The sequence below is a fragment of the Juglans regia genome, chromosome 8 (genome assembly GCF_001411555.2).
Source record: "Juglans regia cultivar Chandler chromosome 8, Walnut 2.0, whole genome shotgun sequence".
NCBI lineage: Eukaryota > Viridiplantae > Streptophyta > Magnoliopsida > Fagales > Juglandaceae > Juglans > Juglans regia.
The window spans coordinates 5,920,348-5,941,776 of NC_049908.1; the positions used below are offsets into that span (position 1 = coordinate 5,920,348).

At 39.2% G+C, this 21,429-nt stretch overlaps 1 protein-coding gene across 3 annotated transcripts; it reads right to left on the reverse strand.

Annotated features, from left to right (window-relative positions):
• Nucleotides 1–1,887: 1,887 nt before the first annotated feature.
• LOC108988671 (serine/threonine-protein kinase CTR1-like) lies at nucleotides 1,888–20,977 on the reverse strand. 3 transcript variants are annotated; one of them, XM_018961992.2, is made up of 15 exons: nucleotides 19,607–20,977; nucleotides 19,018–19,316; nucleotides 18,773–18,917; nucleotides 17,460–17,575; nucleotides 16,805–17,013; nucleotides 15,931–16,368; nucleotides 15,798–15,838; nucleotides 15,335–15,403; nucleotides 9,879–9,979; nucleotides 9,686–9,770; nucleotides 9,504–9,602; nucleotides 9,310–9,378; nucleotides 2,956–3,087; nucleotides 2,684–2,778; nucleotides 1,888–2,268 (listed from the first exon to the last, which is right to left on the reverse strand). In XM_018961992.2, the coding sequence occupies exons 1-15, from the start codon at nucleotides 20,360–20,362 to the stop codon at nucleotides 2,166–2,168; spliced, it is 2,757 nt and encodes a 918-aa protein (XP_018817537.2). In that variant the 5' UTR covers nucleotides 20,363–20,977; the 3' UTR covers nucleotides 1,888–2,165. The 3 variants fall into 3 exon arrangements, 2 of the variants coding, with proteins under 2 accessions (XP_018817537.2, XP_018817538.2); XM_018961993.2 differs by lacking the exon at nucleotides 9,310–9,378; XR_004802191.1 differs by lacking the exons at nucleotides 1,888–2,268; nucleotides 9,310–9,378; nucleotides 9,504–9,602; nucleotides 9,686–9,770 and having other exon boundaries at nucleotides 2,687–2,778.
• Between the last annotated feature and the right edge of the window lie 452 nt (nucleotides 20,978–21,429).

A 21,429-nucleotide genomic window follows, 5' to 3' on the forward strand; every position in this document is an offset into this window, starting at 1 on the left:
TACATATATTCTCAAAGCCTACACATAAATTTGGCTTTTAAGTATTTTTACAAGCAATTATAATTTTTCTTGTTAACGTCGTGTTTTGTACGACTTTGGTCTAAATTTAAACAACTCGAGACTTTAAAATTAATAGAATATTTTGAAAGTTTATAAATAATGAAAAGTTCAAAGAGAATTCTTGTACTTAGAAATTGTTATTTATATTGGGAGTCTAGGGGGGACAGATCGTACCTACTCCTATGGATTCTATGTCTTTTTTATTGTTCCTTTTATCAGAGTCATTTTAATGTGATGTACCTCTACGACAACGTCATTAATGTGATATGTAACTTGAGTATTGATACCATTAATGCGGGTTTCCCCTTACTGCATTGGTATCCTAGGTGGTCTGTCAATATTATTTTGTCAAATGATCGAGAGTTCCCTTTATTTTTCGCTCGTTCACATGGACATGTACTCAATGGTTAAATGTTGTTTGATTGATTTTCAGAACGATGAGTTTCATCTCCTTTGTAATATGGGATTATGTCCGGGGGAGTCTACCTACAAGTCGAGCCAAAGGCCTATTTATTTTGAGTTAGATCGTTTTTTTTATTCACTTGCTCCTCACCCACTAGAAGCGAGAAAAACATTTCACATTTCTGTTCACGAGTCCGCGCACAAAAGAAGTTAAAAATTAAAGGAGAAAAGGATGAAAAAGAAAAAAGTGGGATGAATATGGTATGGGCTTCTTAGGCTCATTGAAACCAAAGGCCCAAGCCCAGCGTAAGCTATTCACCCTGCCTATAGGGCCTAGGCTATAGAGCATTGCTAGCAAACAAGTACCTCTTTTAAGGCATAATAATGTTTTTGTCGGGAAAAATTGTAGAAGAGTAGCTAGAGCCTAGAAGGTTTGCCAAATCATAGAACAAAATTATTTAAAAAAAAAAACAAAATCATAGAACAAAATTAAAGTAGAAACCCCAAACTTATTTTTCTGTCCTCACTGTAAATTTTTTTAGAAAGTATTCAATGCTGCAAGGTCACTTATTTATTTATTTAAATTCTTAAATTTGAGTAAAGACTTAAAAAAAAAATAATTGGAACCTAATGAACCACATGCGTTCGTATACACAGACTCGACTTGTATAAAATGTTATAGGGATGTGCATCCAAACCGAAATTTTTTCCGTTACGATCCGAAATCCAAAAATTCGGATGAATCCACTGGATTGGACCTGAGCGGATAGAACATCGGACTATTGTTATTTTGTGTAATACAAAATTGTTAATCTTTTGCACTGGAGTAGATAATATTTGGGGGCCAAGCTTGGATTTCCATAAATTCTATATGTTTTCATGTAAAAAAATTTATTATCATCCCTATACCATAATTTTTTAATTTTTTTCTTATCAAATGTATGATCTATGAATTATGAGTAGAAAAATTTAATTAATTTTAAAAAAATAAAACAATTAAAATATATATATATATTTATATATGATGTGTAAAATGATAAATAACGAAACTCTTTCATATAAATCTTTAATTTTGGAGCATTAGAGAATCCAAGCGTGGATTTTAAAGATTCAAAAAATTCTCAAACCCATCACAGCTAATCAAATAACTACTTCTACTTAATCAAAAGTGGAAGTACACTTTCCTCCGTCTAAAACGAGTAATGTTATTCTTTATTATTGATTTGATTGATCTTAGTCGATTTAAGCGATACATTTTAAGTAGCTTCATAACTTAACCACCCCATTTAAAACTTTTGCACAATTTACATAGAATACCATACATTTGGCAAATTCCATTGTCTTCATTTATTATTATTATTATTATTATCACGTCAACAGATTTGCAGTAGCATATTCCCAAATTAAAACATAACAAAGTTGGAATAAGAAATAGCTTATAAATATAAAGATAAGATGCAGTCTCCACTCAAGAACACATGAACACGCAGAAGGCACTTCTGTGCAATCTTATGTACAGGCTTGAGCTTGGTGGGTATTGCCTTTTGGACAGGGCTAGAGAAAAAAAGGCATCTATAGTTGCCAACAACCAAAAAGGCGGCAGTCAGTCACCCTTATTTGGTTAGTCAACTCCCAATTAGTTTAGGATATTGATTCATATTTATGAAGTATATATAGAGTGGCATTGGGTGGAGTACTTCACCTTACGTTGCGTTCTCGCCCATTTGTATTAGCTGCACTGGGGACTTCAACAACTTCTTTAGAGATTCAACTATACTTGCAAAAGATGGGCGCTGAACAGGATCACTGCCAAGCAAAGTAAGCCACTATTAGTATTCGAATGATACTGGATAAAATAAACTATACACTGCATATAGGACGTCTGCAAATCTCTAAAAGATTTGTCTACAAGTAAGAAACATTATGGCAAGCATTACACTTGGTCAAGTTCTTGTGGACATTCTCGGAAACCGAAGACAGTCAATCGATCTGATGGAATACAAGATTCCCATAGTCTAAAAGGCCGAGGGCAAGCTACCCTTGCTTTGCTGGAATGCTGGGTTAGCTGTACATTTCGGCGTGCAGTGGTGTTCTTGTGTCCCCAAAAAACTAAAATCTCAAGTTCAGGATTTTGATAAAATGGTATGCTTCCCTTAATTTAAAAGGTTAAAACATCGCTGACATGCTACAAAAGAACTAGTCGATGCACAGACACACTTACTCGGCCCAGCAAGATTCCATAAGGGAAGCCAAGACTGGGGAGACATTCTGCGGGATGACAAGCTTTCTGTTTTGGAAAGCAACAGCTCCAACAACCTGAAAGTTTACACGATCATGTCAATCAATTTCAATGTTATTAAACACAAAATTGACAACTGATCCTCAAGATTTTTTCCTTTTTATATGAGAACTAATACAGAAGATGTGAATGGGTCAAAAGTATAAACAAACTTTTAAAAGTAAACTATATGGATCTTGATCCTCATCGATTACCTGTGCAGGGCTAAGTCCACTCCAAGGCTGTTGCATGGTTACAAGCTCCCACAGGATCACTCCAAAACTGTAAACATCAGACTTCTCATTTGAGGGCTCTCCTCGAAGGAACTCTGGAGCCATCCACTCAGGCTGAAAATAAAAGCAAGAGTGTTACATGTTGATCACTATGCAATACCAAGAACTTCAACCTGAAAATTTTGATTGAATTATCTAACTTTCAATCAAGGAGAAGACATTGAACCCTAGAGCAGATGAGAACATTCATAAATAACTTTGATGAAGAATGAATTGCCAATTCTTGTGAAGGAAAATTGAGCCAAGATGTCTACCATTTGCTTCTTTATGGCATTGAAAATTTGCTTCCAGCTACTTCATTTTATAAAACAAAAACCTGTCCCACAAATTTGCTTCTAGTATAATGACGTTTTGAAAGTTAGGAGCTGGATAGAAGAGGCTGGGAGTGTTTATAAAGGAGTGAACCTTTTTGCCACTAAGCGAGCACCGGACCCTTCCTCTCCCCCTTTGAAAAAGCCTGAAGTTGATTCGCAAGTCTTAGAAATGGGCCTACCCAACACTTTATGATTTGTCTTTTCAGAGGGAAAAAAAATCCAATATTTACCGATGATAATTTAATTTGTAAAAAACACTGTTATTCACAGAGCCTTAAACTTATCTGCTATAACGGCTGCAGTATTTCTGGAACACAAATCTCTGTCCTAAGTAGGTCCTAATGTGATCTAAATTGGCTTCATTTATTAGAGCATACACAACATGGAATCAGCACCTTTACATCACCAGATGATGAAGAATCAGCTGCTCTTGGCAACATGAAGGGTTCTGATATGAAGGCTCAATTATCATCAAATGAACACAGTGCTTGTAATACTTTTTTCATTTGATTTACTAGAAGGCCCTTCCTTCGGCTGAGGTGTAATGTATCTTTGTGTAAAATTGTTGTATAGCTGTACAAAGGTTGATGGAATAGTTGATTAGTTAGTTAGGATTTATTTCTCTTTTAGTATAAAGCAGCAGCACCATGCAGCAATGTACCATGCACGATGGAATAAAGTAGAAATCACTTTTCCATTCATTCTCTCTCTCTGCTTCTCTTCTCCTCAACCTTTGACTTCTTTTCATTCATCCTCTTTTGCTTTTCTTCTTTTAGCTTTTGTTATTCTTACATAGTATCAAGAGCCACAAAGTGAGAATATTCTGCTATGGCTACTGATATAAACAATTCCATTTTTCTAGATTTCACAAACATCATCAACCCCTATCGCCTTGATCATGGGGGCAACCCTTCCATTCCCTTGGTCCTTGACCTTCTCACCTCAGAGAATTATACAACCTGGTCAAGAGCTATGTGCAGAGTTCTTTGTGCCAAGAACAAACTTGGTTTCATTAATGGAACCTTGACCAAACCAACAGACCTTACTGACCCTCTCTATGATGCTTGGGAGAGATGCAATGACTTGGTAGTCTCCTGGCTCCACAATTCCATTAACCCAACCCTCAAATCCAGTATTGCATTGGTGGATAATGCACAACAAATATGGACTGAACTCAAAGACAGATTCACTCAACAGAGTGGGCATCGAATTTTCCAGCTCAAAAAGGCTCTCACAGGTTTGCAACAAGACATTGATTCAATTAGTGTTTATTTTGGCAAACTTAAAACCATTTGGGATGAACTCATTATCTATGATCCTATGCCTGATTGTACATGTGGCAAACTTCTTGTACTTCTTGATAGATACCAAAGGGATTGTGTAATACAATTCCTTATGAGCCTAAATGACTCTTATAACATTTCTCGTAACCAGATAATGCTGCTAGATCCCTTGCATCCCATAAACAAAATTTTTTCTATGATTCAACAGCAAGAAATGCAGCATTTAGTACTTCATGGCCACCCTTCACCTGATTCAATGGCCCTTGCTGTGAAACAACCATACCCATCTTATAAGCCATTTTCCAGACCAACTCAGCCTCCCAAATGTGACAGACCTTTTTGCACTCACTACAAAATTCAAGGGCATACTCTGGACAACTGCTTCAAAGCAGGAAATGCTCAAGCCCCTATTTGCACACACTGCCATATGAAAGGACACCTAGCAAACAAGTGCTACAAATAAATTTCATGGCAAACCCAAACAACTTGGCTTCCCCTCTGCCAGTATGACGTCACTTGAACCAAAGAGTCCATTCAATGACAACTTAACTTTTACTAAAGACCAGTACCAGCAACTCCTTTCACTAGTGCCATCAAAGGACGTCTCTATTGCCAATCATTCAGTCAATACTGTTCAAGCAGATTGTACCTCTTATACACTGGTAACCCTCTTTGTTTCACTTCTTTCACTCCAACACATCACACAAACACACACCCACATTGGATCATTGACACTGGTGCTACAGATCACATGATCTGTACCACCACTCTCTTTTCATCTATCACTTCTCATGTTTCTTTTCTTGTCAAACTTCCAAATGGCCACACTCAACCTGTCACTCACATTGGCATTGTTCATCTTACTCCTACCTTGATTTTGCATAATGTGTTATGTGTTCCCTCTTTTGCTTTCAATTTAATCTTAGCCAAACAACTAACCACTTCACTCTCTTGCTGTTTTATATTTCTTTCACAAAATTGTTTTCTCCAGAACCTTTTGACATGGACCACGATTGGCATGGGTGAGATGAAGAATGGCCTTTACCATCTACTTACTTTTCTTCATCAGCTCTCCTTGATTACTTTTCTTCTTCTTTACAAAAGACCATTTCTGTTTCTGCTGTTTTCAAAAATGTTGATTAAGTTTCTGACCTTTGGCATTGTAGACTGGGCCATACTCCCATTTCAAGGATACATGTAATAACAGATTCCTCTATTAAAAATCATGTGTCCACTATTTTTTATACTAACCCATGTCATGTGTGTCCCATTGCCAAACACCATAAGCTTCCATTTCCAGATAGCACTCATAAAACCAAAACCATTTTTAAAATTATACACTGTGACATCTGGAGACCCAACTCAAAAGAAGCATATGATGGCACCAAATCCTTCTTAACAATTGTAGATGATTTCTCTAGGTGCACTTGGATTTACATGCTCAAAGCTAAATCTAACACCAGACCATGCATAAAGGCATTTTGCAATCTAGTAGAAACCCAATTTCAGACTCCTCAAAATCCTTAGAAGTGACAATGGTCTTGAGTTTCAAATGAGAGACTTCTTTAATAAAAATGAAATCATTCATCACAGAACTTGTGTGGCAACCCTTCAACAAAATGGGATTGTTGAGAGAAAACATTAACATCTATTGAATATAGCTCGAGCCCTCAAGATTCAATCTAATCTTCCCAACATCTACTGGAATGACTGCATTCTCACTGCAGCATACATAATCAATCAAATTCCCAGTCCCTTACTTGCAAACAAAACTCCCTTTGAACTCCTTTTTAACACACCTCCCACCTATTCTCACATGAGAATTTTAGGCTGCCTATGCTTTGCCTCCGCTTTATCTCAAAACAGAACCAAATTTGATTCTCGAGGAAGACAATGTGTCTTTCTTGGTTACCCTTTTGGGGTAAAAGGCTACAAGACGCCGGACCTCAACTCTAAGACAGTTCTTATCTATAGGGATGTAACGTTCTATGAACATGTTTTCCCCTTTCATCACTTCTCCCATTCCTCAACACCTACACCACTAGCATCACCCTATCCTTCCATTCCTTCTTATTCTCATTACACTTCTTTACCTTCAGTCTCCACTAATCTGCCTACCCATTCATAAAATTCCATCACAACACCTATCTCTCCTCCATCAATGCCTTCCTCTACTTCCTCTATACCAACCATTTCAAAACCTTCTTCTACTTCCTCCATACCAAACATTTCAGACCCATCCCAACTTGTTTTTAGGAGATCCACTCAAACCAGAAGAGCTCCACAATACCTCCAAGACTTTCACTGTCAGCAAGCTAGCTCCATCTCTCCCTATCAATTAGTGGACATGACAACTTCTACATCAGGTATACCATTCCCTTTATATTCTTTCATTTCTTATAATCATTTATCCCCTACCCTCTCTTTATTTTCTGCAACCATCTCATCAAATCATGATCCACACACATATAAACAAGTTGCCAAGGATCCAGATTGGTGTAAGGCAATAGAGACTGAATTTGAGGCTTTAGAACTAAACCAAACCTGGACTCTTACTGACCTACCCCCTGGCAAAGTTCCAATTGATTGCAAATATGTTTTCAAAACCAAATATCACTCCAATGAAACTGTTGAGAGAAAAAAAGGCCGTTTGGTTGCCAAAGGTTTTACCCAGCAGAGAGGAGTGGATTACCATGAGACTTTTTCACCAGTGGTTAAGATGGTGATTGTCAGAACTATCCTAGCCTTAGCTGCCATTAAGGGTTGGCATCTTCAACAATTTGATGTTAACAATGCTTTCCTTAATGGCGAGCTCAAAGAAGAAATCTACATGAGAAAGCCACCTGGTTACACTAAGGGTCATCCTAGCCAAGTATGCAAGCTGCTCAAAAGCATATATGGCCTTAAACAGGCCTCACGCCAATGGTATGAAAAGTTCTATGCCTCTTTAATTCAATTTGGTTTCACTTAGTCTAAGGCTGATTACAGCCTTTTCACTTACATCACTGCAACCACATTTACATCACTACTAGTCTATGTAGATGACATAGTAGTTGCAAGTAATTCCCTTGAATCCATCTCTGTCCTCAAGAATTTTGTGAACACTCAATTCAAAATTACAGACCTTGGATCCTTGAGATATTTTCTAGGCATTGAGGTTGCTCGATCCCCCACTGGAATTCACCTCTGTCAAAGAAAATATACCTTAGATCTTCTTGCAGATTCAGGTATGTTGGCCTCCAAACCTTTGAAACTTCCAATGGATCAAAACCACAAAATGAGCAAATCATGTGGCACACCCTAAACTGATCCTACCCCATATAGATAGCTCATTGGTCGACTCCTTTATCTCACCATCACAAGACCAGATATCAGCTATCCAACACAAGTTCTTAGTCAATTCATGGATCACCCTTCCACCTCCCATTTTGTTGCAACTCATAAGGTATTAAGATACCTTAAAAACTCACCTGGCCAAGGCATCCTCTTATCCTCTTCTTCTCCTATTCATTTAAGAGGATACTGTGATTCAGATTGGGCTTCTTGCCCTGATACTAGAAAATCAGTCACTGGATACTGTATTTTCCTAGGCCAATCCCTCATCTCTTGGAGATCCAAGAAACAGACAGTGGTGTCTAGATCTTCTACTGAGGCAGAATACCGTGCCATGGCCTCCATTTCTACTGAATTTAATTGACTCAGACAGTTGTTTAATGATTTGTCCATTCCCCATCAACAAGCTGCTGACTTGTTTTGTGACAACCAAGCTGCCTTGTACATAGCAGCAAACCCCCAGTTTTTCACGAGAGGACAAACACATTGAAGTGGATTGTCACTTGATCTGAGATCAAATTACAGAAGGTCGAATCAGAACTGCCCATGTCTCCACACAATCTCAACTAGCTGATATCTTCACCAAGTCTGTTCCATCTTATTTGCTTTATTCACACCTTTCTAAGATGGGAACAGTTAACATCTATTTTCCATCTTGCAGGGGGATATTAGAGCATACATAGCATGGAATCATCACCTTTACATCACCAGATGATGAAGAATCAGCTGCTCTTGGCAACATGAAGGGTTTTGATATGAAGGCTCAATTATCATCAAATGAACACACTGCTTGTAATACTTTTTCATTTGATTTACTAGAAGGCACTTCCTTCAGCTGAGGTGCAATGTACCTTAGTGTAAAATTGTTGTATAGTTGTACAAAGGTTGATGGAATATTTAATTAGTTAGTTAGGATTTATTTCTCTCTTTTAGTATAAAGCAGCAGCACCATGCAGCAATGTACTATGCACGATGGAATAAAGTAGAAATCACTTTTCCATTCATTCTCTCTCTCTGCTTCTCTTCTCCTCAACCTCTGACTTATTTTCATTCATCCTCTTTTGCTTTTCTTGTTTTAGCATTTGTTATTCTTACATCATTAAATTCTCCACGGGGGTGACATCCACTTCATGATATTGTGTCAGTTCCAGTTTTGAACAACTGCAAACTTGTTTCATGTTTTTTCAACTCACCAGCAGACCCAATGCGACTGACATATAGGTCTTTCTACCAAGGAACAGTGAAGCTTTGTAGAGTCTTTCTACCCAGGCATCAAAGAATTTCAAACAACCAAATCTAGATCCTATGAAATACCAGTAAATGTTGCAAGTGAGAGAGATACTTACAGTTCCAGCAACAGACTTAGATGAAATGAAAGTGTTTGCTTTGAATCTGGACAAACCAAAATCACATACCTGAGCAAAAAACGCCGCATGAATTTATTTATGTGACTAGACACCAGTAATTTTTTTTTATCGGACGCCAGTAATTTTTGAGAGAGAGAGAGAGAGAGAGAGTTTCCATTCGTTTGTTATTATACCTTTACTGTCCAATTTTTATCCACCAATAAATTTGGAGATTTAAGATCCCAGTGCACAATAGGAGGGTTAAGACAATGGAGATAATTGATCCCCTTGGCCTGCATCCAATTTAGAGCATAAGTTTTCGCTCATACCAATCATTGTTAGCCAGCTAAAATGAGAGCTAATAATTAGTACAAACCACATCCAATGCCATGCGTAACCGCCTCCTTTTATCTAATAGTTCACTAGAAGCTGGCCTGTGTATGAGGCGGTATAGACTACCCCTATTCCACAAAGATGAGAATTTTTCAACGAGAAAATTGAAACTTGCTTAAATAGAAGGGGGAGAGAGAGAGAGAGAGAGAGAGAATTAAAACCCTTAAACGGTCTACCTAGGCAGATATTCTGTCACTATCGACAGATGTGGACACTTTGTCACTGCACCCATGAAGAGAACCACATTCGGATGCCGTACACGTTTCATTATTGCCACCTGAAAACAATCTTGACAGATTAAGCCTTGCAATCCAAAAGCATTTAGTAATAAGCTTTTTCAGAATCAGAAAATGTTTTTGTTTACTTGTTTATCCTCTATTTTTTGATCATCTGCTCATTTTATAAGTTCCGGATGCATGAGAATGTGCATGGAGATTTTACACTTGAAAAATGGGATTACTAGTATTACATATAAATACGCTTTTGATTGTAAAATGATATAACCTACTTGTGAGTCTAAAAGTATACCAAAATATTATATTGTTATAGCAAGCAGTAGCCAATAAACATGAAATGCATGTGGTGAGAACTTATTAAATAAGATAATTCCAACAGAATCCATATATTGAATGTAATAGGGCAAGGCAACATCAATGAAAAATTGCAGGATTATCAACTGTGTCTAACAGAAAGGCATTTGCCTCAGAATTCAATATATTTTCAATAGTGTTTACATGGGTATTTATACTAATGTCATACAATATTCTAGAATCAAAATGGAATAAAAAACAGTTACACGACTGTAGAGAAAATAAAGCACTATACACTGTTGTACGCTGCCTACGGTTCCTTAGTAGAAAGAGGAATATCTTCTATGTTAATACGCCCCTGCGAGTCCAAAGGGTTATCAACAACTTTGAGGCTCGACCTCAGCTTGAAGAATCTGTCCGCAACCAAAGGCTTAGTGAATACATCCGCAAGCTGTTCTTTGGAGGTGATAAATGAAATGTTGAGAGACTTGGCAGCAACACGATCTTGAACAAAATGGAAATCAATATCCATATGTTTAGTCCTTGAGTGAAAAACTGGATTGGCTGCCAAATAGGTGGCACCAATGTTGTCACACCATAGTGTAGGAGCACGAGGAAGAGGAATACAAAGTTCAGATAAAAGAGTCTGAAGCCATATGAGTTCAGCTGCAGAAGAGGCAACTGACTTGTATTCAGCTTCAGTACTAGATCTAGCAACAGTCTTTTGTTTCTTAGAACTCCAGGAAATCAGATTATGACCCATGTATACACAATACCCAGCAGTAGACTTCCGATCGTCTGGGCATCCAGCCCAATTCGCATCGGAGTATGCTTGCAAGGTAAGAGAGGAGTTGGAGGAGAAAAACAGGCCGTGATTTACAGTAGCCTTCAGATACCGTAGTATACGTTTAACAGCAACTCAATGAGGAAGTTTAGGAGTATGCATGAATTGGCACACTTTATTGACTGCATAACAGATATCGGGCCGTGTAAAGGAGAGGTATTGTAACCCACCAACAATACTCCTAAAGAGTGTTACATCATCAAAACTTGGAGTATCAAACTTAGACAATTTCAGTGAGGCTGCCATAGGTGAGGTGACAGGCTTAGCATGTAACATATTGCTTCTTGTGAGTAAATCCTTAACATACTTTCTCTGAGAGAGAAGTAGTCCATTGTCTAGTCGAGTGACCTCCAAACCAAGAAAGTATGATAAAGGACCAAGATCTTTTACGGGAAAGGCCAGAGCTAGGTCACGGATAAAGTTATCAATAGCAGATGCGTGAGACCCAGTGAGAATAAAATCATCAACATAAATTAACAGATAGAGACGCAGATCACCATGTGCAAGTACAAAAAGGGAAGCATCAGATTGTGAGGCTCGAAAGCCATAATCAAGCAACCACGAGCTAAGTTGGGCAAACCAAGCTCTCGGGACCTGTTTAAGGCCATAAATGGCTTTGTGCAATTTGCACACATAATTAGGGAACTGAGTATTGACAAAACCTTGAGGCTGATGCATGTATACCTGATCAGTGAGAGTGCCATGCAAGAACGCATTTTGGATGTCCAATTGTCGGAGTGACCATCCTCGAGTCACGGCAAGGGACAGAACAACCCGTATGGTAGAAGCTTTGACCACTGGACTGAACGTTTCGTGAAAGTCAAGCCCATGTTGCTGATGGTAGCCTTTAGCTACGAGACGTGCTTTTCTCCTCTCAATGGAGCCATCGGCATGCACTTTGGTCTTGTAGACCCATCTGCAACCCAATACATTAAACGTAGGGTTAGGAGGCACAAGGGACCATGTTTTGTTCTGAATTAGGGCCTGATATTCCTCGGCCATGGCATCCTTCCATTCGGGATGCTTGATAGCAACGGAAAAACTTGTGTGAGTGTCGAGAACTATTGTGGTAGTGAAACATTGCCGAAGAGGAAAAGGAATCGTGCCATCGGTTCGAATGCGGGGACGAGAGGAATGGGTATGAGCTCGCGTGATGATGGGAGATCTAGGAGGAAGAAGAGTCGGAGGCTGAGTTTGAGATGCCGAGAAAGAGGGATTAGGGATTGTAGGAATTAGGGGAGGGCTGGACGGGTTAGACGAAGAAGAGCTATTCGGGTTTGACGCAGAAGGAGCGGGGAGTGGGTTAATTGGGAGTGAAGAGGTGTGGGCTGGACCTGGGCCGAGAAGAGAGGGCCTGGAGTGCAGAATGGGTAGGACGGCAGAAGTGTGGGGAGTGATTTTAGAGAGAGTGATTAAGGTGGGCTTGGGCCGAGAGAATGGGAAAGAATTTTCATGAAATTGGACGTCCCTAGAGAAATAAAGACGATTGGTCTTGTAGTCCAGACACTTATAACCTTTATGAACCGAACTATAACCCAGAAAAACACATGAAGTGGAACGGTAATTTAGTTTGTGAGAATTATAGGAACGTAAATTAGGAAAACACTCACAACCGAAAACTTTGAGAAACATATAGTCAGGATCACGATGATGAACATAATAAAATGGAGATTTATTTTTGATGGTGGGAGATGGTAGACGATTGATAAGATAAACAGCCGTTTCAAAAGCATCGGCCCAAAACATGAAAGGAAGAGAGGCATGGGCTAAGAGAGCAAGCCCAGTCTCAACGATATGACGATGTTTTCTTTCCACAAGACCATTTTTTTGATGGGTATGTGGACAAGAAAAACGATGATTAATTCCCAATTGTTTACAAATAGACGTTAGAGATTGGAATTCACCACCCCCATCTGTTTGAAGGGTGATGAGTTTGGAATTAAACAATCTTTCAACATAAGGTAAAAAACTAGAGAAAACTTGAGCAACATCAGATTCAATTTTAAGGGATAAAACCAAGTAAACCTTGTATAATGATCCACAAAAGAAACATAGTATTTATACCGAAGCCTAGACACAGTGTGGGCCGGACCCCAAACATCTGCACAAACTAGAGCTAAGGGTTTATTGGACTGGGCCGAGCTAGACTCAAAGGGGAGTTGATGACTCTTAGCCAACGGGCATTCAGTGCATTGAAAACTGAAAACATTTGGAATTTTTGTCAAACGGGTGCTGTGCAGAACACGGGAGAGAGTAGAGTGATGAGGATGTCCCAAACGGCGGTGCCATTGAGCCACTGAGGAGGATGCGCTGAAGTGAGCGGAAGGAGTAGAAGTTGAGGAGGAAGCAGGCGCCGGAGGGAAGATATATAGACCATCACGGGTTGGCCCTGTGAGGAGGATCCTCCCCGTCGAAGTGTCCTTCACAAAGAAGCAAGAGTCATGAAATTCGAAAAAGCATAAGTTATCTTTGCAGAATTTTGAAACCGAAAGAAGATTCTTGGTAATGTTAGGAACATGCATAAGATTTTGAAGTAGAAAAGAAGAGGAAGGAGAGGCTAGAGATGAGTCACCCGTATTCTGAATGTGAAGGCCTGAACCATCGCCTACTCGGATTTGTTCACTACCACAATAAGGCTCTGAGTGAAGATTGAGATTGTTGAGATCATGAGTGATGTGATGAGTAGCAGCCGAATCCGGATACCATGTCGTGTCTGGAGAAAAACCAGGTTGAGTAAAATTTGCTGAGAATGAGGTTGGAGCTCCATATTGATAACTGTGATCAAACCAATGCCGACATTGAAGAGCTACATGCCCAGATTTCTGGCAAACTTGACAAGTTGGATGCTGACTTGTTGCAGGGGAGAAACTTCGTCCGCCTCTGTTTGGATGGTTGAAGCGACCTCGTCCATTTCGAGCAGAGCGGCCCCCACGAGAAGGAGCACGACTACCACGACCAGTCGTTGTGGTAAGATTCACAGAAGGTTCTGTGATAGGAGACCCACGAACACCATGTGCGAGTCTACTCTCATGAATCAAGAGAAGCTGATACAGCTCATTAGAGGAGATGGGCTCTGCGCGAGTGGTGATTGAGGTGACAAAGACATCATATGCTGAGCCTAGACCCGAAAGAAGATAGGTAAAGAACTCAGGGTCTGGTAAAGGTTTTCCTGAGGCAGCAAGAATATCTGCTAGTGCTCTAACTTTACCAAAATAATCTGTGATATTTTGATCACCACGAGTTAAATTGGCAAGTTGAAACCGAACCTGAAATTGCTTGGCCTGAGAATGAGTAGCGAGAAGGGAGGAAAGAGATAACCAAAGAGCACGAGAAGTGTTTGAGGAAAGGACATGACCAAGTACTGAATCAGAAATTGAAGAGAATAAAATGCTGAGAACAAGTTGGTCATTCCGTCTCCAAGAAGGATAGTCTGGGTTGGGTAGATTAGTACTTGGAAGAAATTCAGGAGGAGGCGTGAGGGACCCATCAACATATTGAAAAAGATCCTGCCCTCTAAGGTAAGCCGAGATCTGAACTTGCCAAATAGGAAAGTTGGTTGTGGTTAATTTGGTGGACACAATGTGAGAAAAGGACGGCATGGAAGAGGGAGAAGAATTTGTGTATATATTGGAGGAAGAGGAGTTTGAGGAAGAAGAAGAAGAATAAGAAAATATCTCCATGGATCAAGAGACGTTGGTCAGAACGCTCTGATACCATAACAGAAAGGCATTTGCCTCAGAATTCAATATATTTTCAATAGTGTTTACATGGGTATTTATACTAATGTCATACAATATTCTAGAATCAAAATGGAATAAAAAACAGTTACACGACTGTAGAGAAAATAAAGCACTATACACTGCTGTACGCTGTCTACGGTTCCTTAGTAGAAAGAGGAATATCTTCTATGTTAATAGTGTCAACATACAAGATTGTAATTTTAGATCACATGTCAATAGACGCCTATCATTCACTTCAATAATCATCTGATGTCAAAGCATCAATGTAAAGATATTAAACGATACACAATACATTCAAAAGTCAGAGATAAATTAAATTAATACTGATGGAAAAGGTAGAACTCCACCCCAAGCACATCATGGTTTGTCTGATAAAAAACTTATCGCCCAATGGAGGGAAAAACCAGGAAAAAAAAATATAAGCAGTGGAAAACAGAAAAGTAAAAAGGTGTGCATCAACTCGAATATGGAAGGGACAAATATAGGAAACTGCTGATACTCGGTCACCATGCACATACCTCTCTTAGAAACTCCTTCAATTGATCATCATGGAAATCCTGCATGGTAAGGACCTTGACTGCTACATCCTGCAGTTTTGCAGGCAATATATTTTACTTACTGTAGGAAAAATAGCACTACAAATTCCTAGAAAAGCATATATAATATATATATATATATTGGGGTTGGTGAGGTTAGTAAAAATTAAAGTTAATGATGTCACATTGTGGTGAGCTTAAATTCCAAATAAAATATTTGAAGGGGAAGAAGTTGATCGTGTAGAAAATAAATATACCCTTGGACCATCTAACTTTTCCTTCATTTTGACAATCTCTCCCAAGGAAACACCATAGATTGAAAAATACCAAATCAGTTAATGCAGCACAGTTAATGCACTGATGAACTCTATATCAGAACCAAACCTTAATTGATCCTCCAGTAAGTTATATTAATTACGAATTCACATAATACAAAAAAACTAACCGATCCATGCCATTCAGCACGATGCACAGTCCCAAATGACCCTGCAAGGAGAACATTACTTCAATAATTGCCTACTTGAAAAACTGTAGTTTTTAAATGTGAAATGTGTCCAATTAAGAAGCAGGGGAAGTACCAGCACCAACACGCTCCTTGATATGTAATTCATCCCATGATATCTCCAGCCAGTCTATTGCAAGGGATGGTTCAAGATTCAAGTATTTTGGGATGGTTACAGCAGGGAATCTCCCTTGATTCTCAAGCCTACTATCGACCTCCTTCAGATCTGACTGACTTGATAAGCTGATCTTAGGTTGCTTGATGCTGTTTTCTATAACTGGACTTCCAGATACAAAAATATCTTCTTTGTATGTTTGTTGTACAACAACTTTGTCTTCGCAAAGCCTAGAACACTCATGTAACAACGCCTTCGGAGCAGAATCCAGTGGTTCTGAAACGTTTCCCTGGGAAAATGACAAAATGGGACTCTGAATTATGCAATGTTCAGCATTTCCTTCCAACTCAAGAGGTGTCAGAGATGATTCCATCACTTGTGGACCTTCTTCCCCAAAACCTGCAAGGAAATGATCATCGATCTCGATAGACAATGCTTGGTAAATGGGCTTTTTATATTCTTGGAGTACTTTGGCATATAACATTATGCTGATGTTTGTATTATGAAAAGAAAAAATATATTGATGTAACTAACAACAAATAGATTGCATGGAATGTTATTTCTATGTAGCAGAAATGCACATAAATATTCCACTTTTTCAGCATGATTGCAATACAAAAAATTTACAGGCTTACATCTAAGTAAGAAAAAAGTGATGAAAACTTGAAGTATCTACTACATCAGTCCAACCAAAAGACGACTTGATTTTTCTAGGAGAATGAATTGACCTTTCAATGAGTTAATTTTTTTTACCTTTGATGTAAAAAAATTAAGAAATAAAAAACTACTTTTTTAAATAAATAAAAACCTTTCAGAATATGCAAATGAATCGTACCCGAATACAGAGGATTTCTGGGAGAAGCACGTGTGTGCTGTGAGTTTAGAATTTGACAGGATGATGAAGCATCCACGTAAGGTTGTTGGAATTCTTTCAGATGAGAAACTTGAAATGGCGAAGGCATTGAAGAAAGCAATCCTCCATTGATAGAGGAATCTGGGCCATGAACATTTCCTGGTTGGCCAACTAGATCAACTACATATTCCCTGTTAACAGATATACACATAAAACAACGAAAAGCATGAAATATTATGGTCAAATGCTATACAAACAACTCTCATATCGAATGAAGCATGCATTAAAGGGAAAGCATGAGACAACCTAATATATATGAAATATAATACCTAGATTAAAAAAAAAAAGGTTCAAGCTGGCATAGGATCAAACATAATTTATCTTAATAATTACAACGCATCTATCTAGTGTCCACAATTACATCAAAGATAACAAAAATGACAAAACAAGATCAATAGAATGACTGATGTGGAGGTCAATATCACTAAGCCAAACAAAATTCAAGCAATGTATTAAATTGTCAATTGCCATATTTTGGAAGAAATTAATATGCTTAATCATCCTGTGGCCATTCTGGATTTGAAGAACCTTCAAATTTTATTCGCAAGAAGTCGGAAGAACAGATAGTGTATCAAACCTTGAGGACTTCTTGCCATCCTCTACCTTGACAAGGCAAGAAGAGCGATGATCAGCCACACAGTACTTGCAACCTCGAGCTATACGACACGGCAAACCAATGTAGTCTGCCAGTTTCTGCAGGGGAAAAACAATCCCACCTGTTCAGTAACCAACCTCATAGAATGCATGGTGTTAGTAACTAATACTGATGTCATTAAATCCATACCAAGGAAAAGGATAGGTCGGATATCCTCATAACACCCTTAAATATCATATGTTCAAAAATTTAGTCCATTCACCACGGAAGGCTACAAATACCTCACTGAATGATCAGTGGATAGAAAAATTTAATGGACTGCTTAGTAATTGAGGTGTTGCTTGATGATGCTTCTATTTTAGTTGCATTCTCATGCGACACCAAGGCACCCTGTTCAGCCAGTCAAGCATGCTTTAAAAACACCTTGCAGTTCTAGAAGAAATATTGTGCTTCTGCGTCCCAGTAACCATAATTGTACAACAGATGCACTTACAAAATTTCTATTCTTGAAGCCATCAATGATAGTTGGGGGGAAAGATTTTTTAAAAAAATAAAACCACAAGTTGCGAAGTATTCTGTCCTTTTCTTGTTAAATCAAAGGAATCTGAGCGGTTGCCTAGTAAATATAATAAAGTTAATAATTTTAGACGGAGAGAGTGAGAGAGAAAAACTAAAATTTTCATCTGACACATACATTAGAAACATGTGTGATCATGGAAACCTCGATGACGCTGAATAACAGGTACCATATTCAATACATGCTGTTTAGAATAACATACAACATATCTGCGCATGCAACAGAGGAGTTAAAGATAATAGGGGAATCTACGCACTGCATCGGTGGTAGGCTGCTAGCTCATATTTCCGACCTTCAGGAAAATCAATGAGGATGTTCTTGACTAGTATCGTCCACACAACATAAGCCGTTTTTTTTTTTTTTTGTAAGAATACCCTCAATGATTGTATCACATAAATCACCAAACTCTCCCCTCGAGACGGAACAGGTACATACATTGTTGTTTGCTTAAGCAGTCTATACAATTTTAAAACATAAATATTATTAAGACCCTAATACGGTACACTATTTCAGGTAACAATGACTAAGGTTTGCTAACTTCAAACCGTCAACCCTCCCAACTAGGAACTTAGTATGAATGCCATATGAAAAAGAACAAAATGACAATGAACTATCTATCTTAGAGCGGAAGTGGCTTTTCAAACTAATGAAGTGAACTTATGATTCAATAAAGGAAATGTCAAATTTATGAACCAAACCGCATGGTGCATTCCATCACCTTGAAAAGAATGGCACGATGCCTGCAAAGTCCCATAGATAGACTGCCAATAGGGAGCACGATGCACTTCTGAAATTCCCTCAATCTCTCGCTAACTAATTTCCAGCGCATGTGGAGATCTCCTTGCTCCACTGGAAAATCGCCCCTTCAAAATTTCGAAAATTTGACTCAATAGAAATCACATAAGCCAATCAATCTTTCATTGTTCAAAATTTTCAGCCCAAACAAAAAAGGTTGAAACCTACCCCATGTATATAGCAACGAGTTTGCCTAGTTTCTCCACCAACATTAAGGTATCCTCTGAAGCACAATACAGTTCTTGGGCTTTATTTTCAAGTTCCTTAAGGCGAGAGTCCCCCCGTCTATCAACAAGCACCACCTCCATAGATGTTTCACTGGGGTCAACTGCTTTAAGCGATATTAATGGCGGCAGTCGCCTACCTTCCTCCACATCATTGCACATCAGCCACAGATACGGATTCATTCCCAGTATGTTGTAGAAACCGTCCGATATCTTGTCAGTGTAAGACAAGCAACCACTAACCTGAACAACAAGCAAACTCACATTCATTGAAAGGTGATTCAGTGAAAGCTAAATGCACAAAACACTCCAATTAGTGATTGAGCTCATTCAATAATAAAAGTTAGAAGCATTACTACGAACTTAACAATGATCGCAGGCTTCAGAGTATTATAATACATTTGTTTGGCACCATGGCTAAATACGTACATCGATACATGCAATAGAGCAGTATAGATACCAGGTAGTGTAGCAATACTCAAGTTCAATGGGAAGATGATAACGGATATGCAAGCGAGGCCTAGAGAGAGTACCCAGAGACGATATGAAACAGTTTCCACTTCCGAAGCCAGCAACGCTCCACTCTCAACCATGAGCACAGGCTCGCAAAGAAGACTGGCTTGAGAAGTAAGCCTCCTAGCCAAAGCAAGCTGCAGATAGTGACTCTCCCTCACCCTCTGCGTCAAGTTATCCCTACGCGTCTCCACCTCCTCCTCCTCCTCCTCTTGCTTCGTAGACGTCGTGGTTGAATCCTTAACGATATCGCTTGAGAAATTGCCATCCAACGTCGTCGTTCCGGAAAACAAGCTCCCTGCATAGCTGCTACCCACGCTGGAGAGCCTCGGAAGCGAGACCTGGCGATCAAAGTTCCTATCAATTGCCCGATCCTTCACGAGCTCCGCTTCTTGGGGGAGCAAAAGCTCGCGGTCCTCCTCGTCAAATGACTGCTTCCTCGAGGTCCTGGACGAGGATTTCACGTGACCAGATCGCTTACCCTTTCTCTCAACTAACCAGTCACAAAAGGCAGCAAATTGCTGTTTCTTTGGGTGGAAACTGTCGTCGCACGTGGAAAGATCGGCTACAGCTGAGATGACCTTCTTGTCGACCGTGAAGGACGCATCCTTTGATGACTTTCGGTAGCTTTCGATGTTAAAGGCTTCATTGCCTGTGCATGCAGAGCTGGTGATTGTCTGCTTCTGCTCGTGATTAAATAGTTGCTTGGATGAACAAGAGCCGAATCCCCGGTCCGGGAATTGCCTGGGGAAGAAGTAAGTCGTTTTGTGAGGCATTTTCTCACGGGTCTCACAGGCTCAGTACAGGCCCAGGAACTCACGTGCAATCTTCGTTGACTCCCCCCTCCCCCCTCCAGCGTATCAAAAGAGAGTGGAAATGAAAAACCCGACTGACCGGCCGCCGGACGATCCACCTGGGAGTTCTTTCGCAGTGATCGAGTTTAAGATCACGGATATACTCAGAAGCGAGCACGTACGCATTCGCTAGCTCCACCTTCTAAATCCAAACCTCTAACAGAACTTTGCTTTCACTGCAAACAAAGAAAGGAAAAATAACCATAACTCCACCTTCAAAAAACACAATTTTTTTCCTCCTCTTTCTGAATCAAACTTCAAATGCGATCTCTCAGAGCCACGCCGACCACCTCAAATTATCGGAACGAAGCAGATCAAGGCGATCAGTAGCATACGCAACAGCTTGAGAGGCCGTAGGAAGAGAGGGTAAACGTAGGTTGCCTATTGGATAACAGAGAGAGAGAGAGAATTTTGTGACGTTGGGTGTGTATTTTAAGCGGAGGTCCGAAGAGGACGAATTGAAGGAGGAGCTAGCAGGCACCGGGGGGTGGATGCGCACCTTTTGTAGGGAGAGCACACGTAAACTTTAGGACGAGAGCCGTCGCGACACGTGAGATTCAGGCGCAGGATGTGGACGCAATGCGCACCGGGATCAGGATAGAGAAGTTGGAACCGATCGTTATGTAATTAATGGGACGGAAGCGCCGGATTTTAAATTTTGGTTTTTTCGGTTGGAGTTGGGGAACCTGTCGTATGTCAAAAGTCTTTTCTCGTTGGATTAAAATATGAGAAAATATATTTATAATTGATGAATGGAATAATTATCGTGTAATTTTTTTAAAAAAATAATAAAATGTAAGATATATATGAAAAAAATTAAATTTTTAATAATAAATTACACTTATTTTTTAAAAAATTACAAGATAATTATATAATTCACAATTATATATAAAATTACTCTTAAAATATTTGTGCCCATGTTAAAAATAGATCAATGGGTACTGATACAATAGTCCTCTTGTGGATTTAAGGGAGATTTTCAGTGCCTT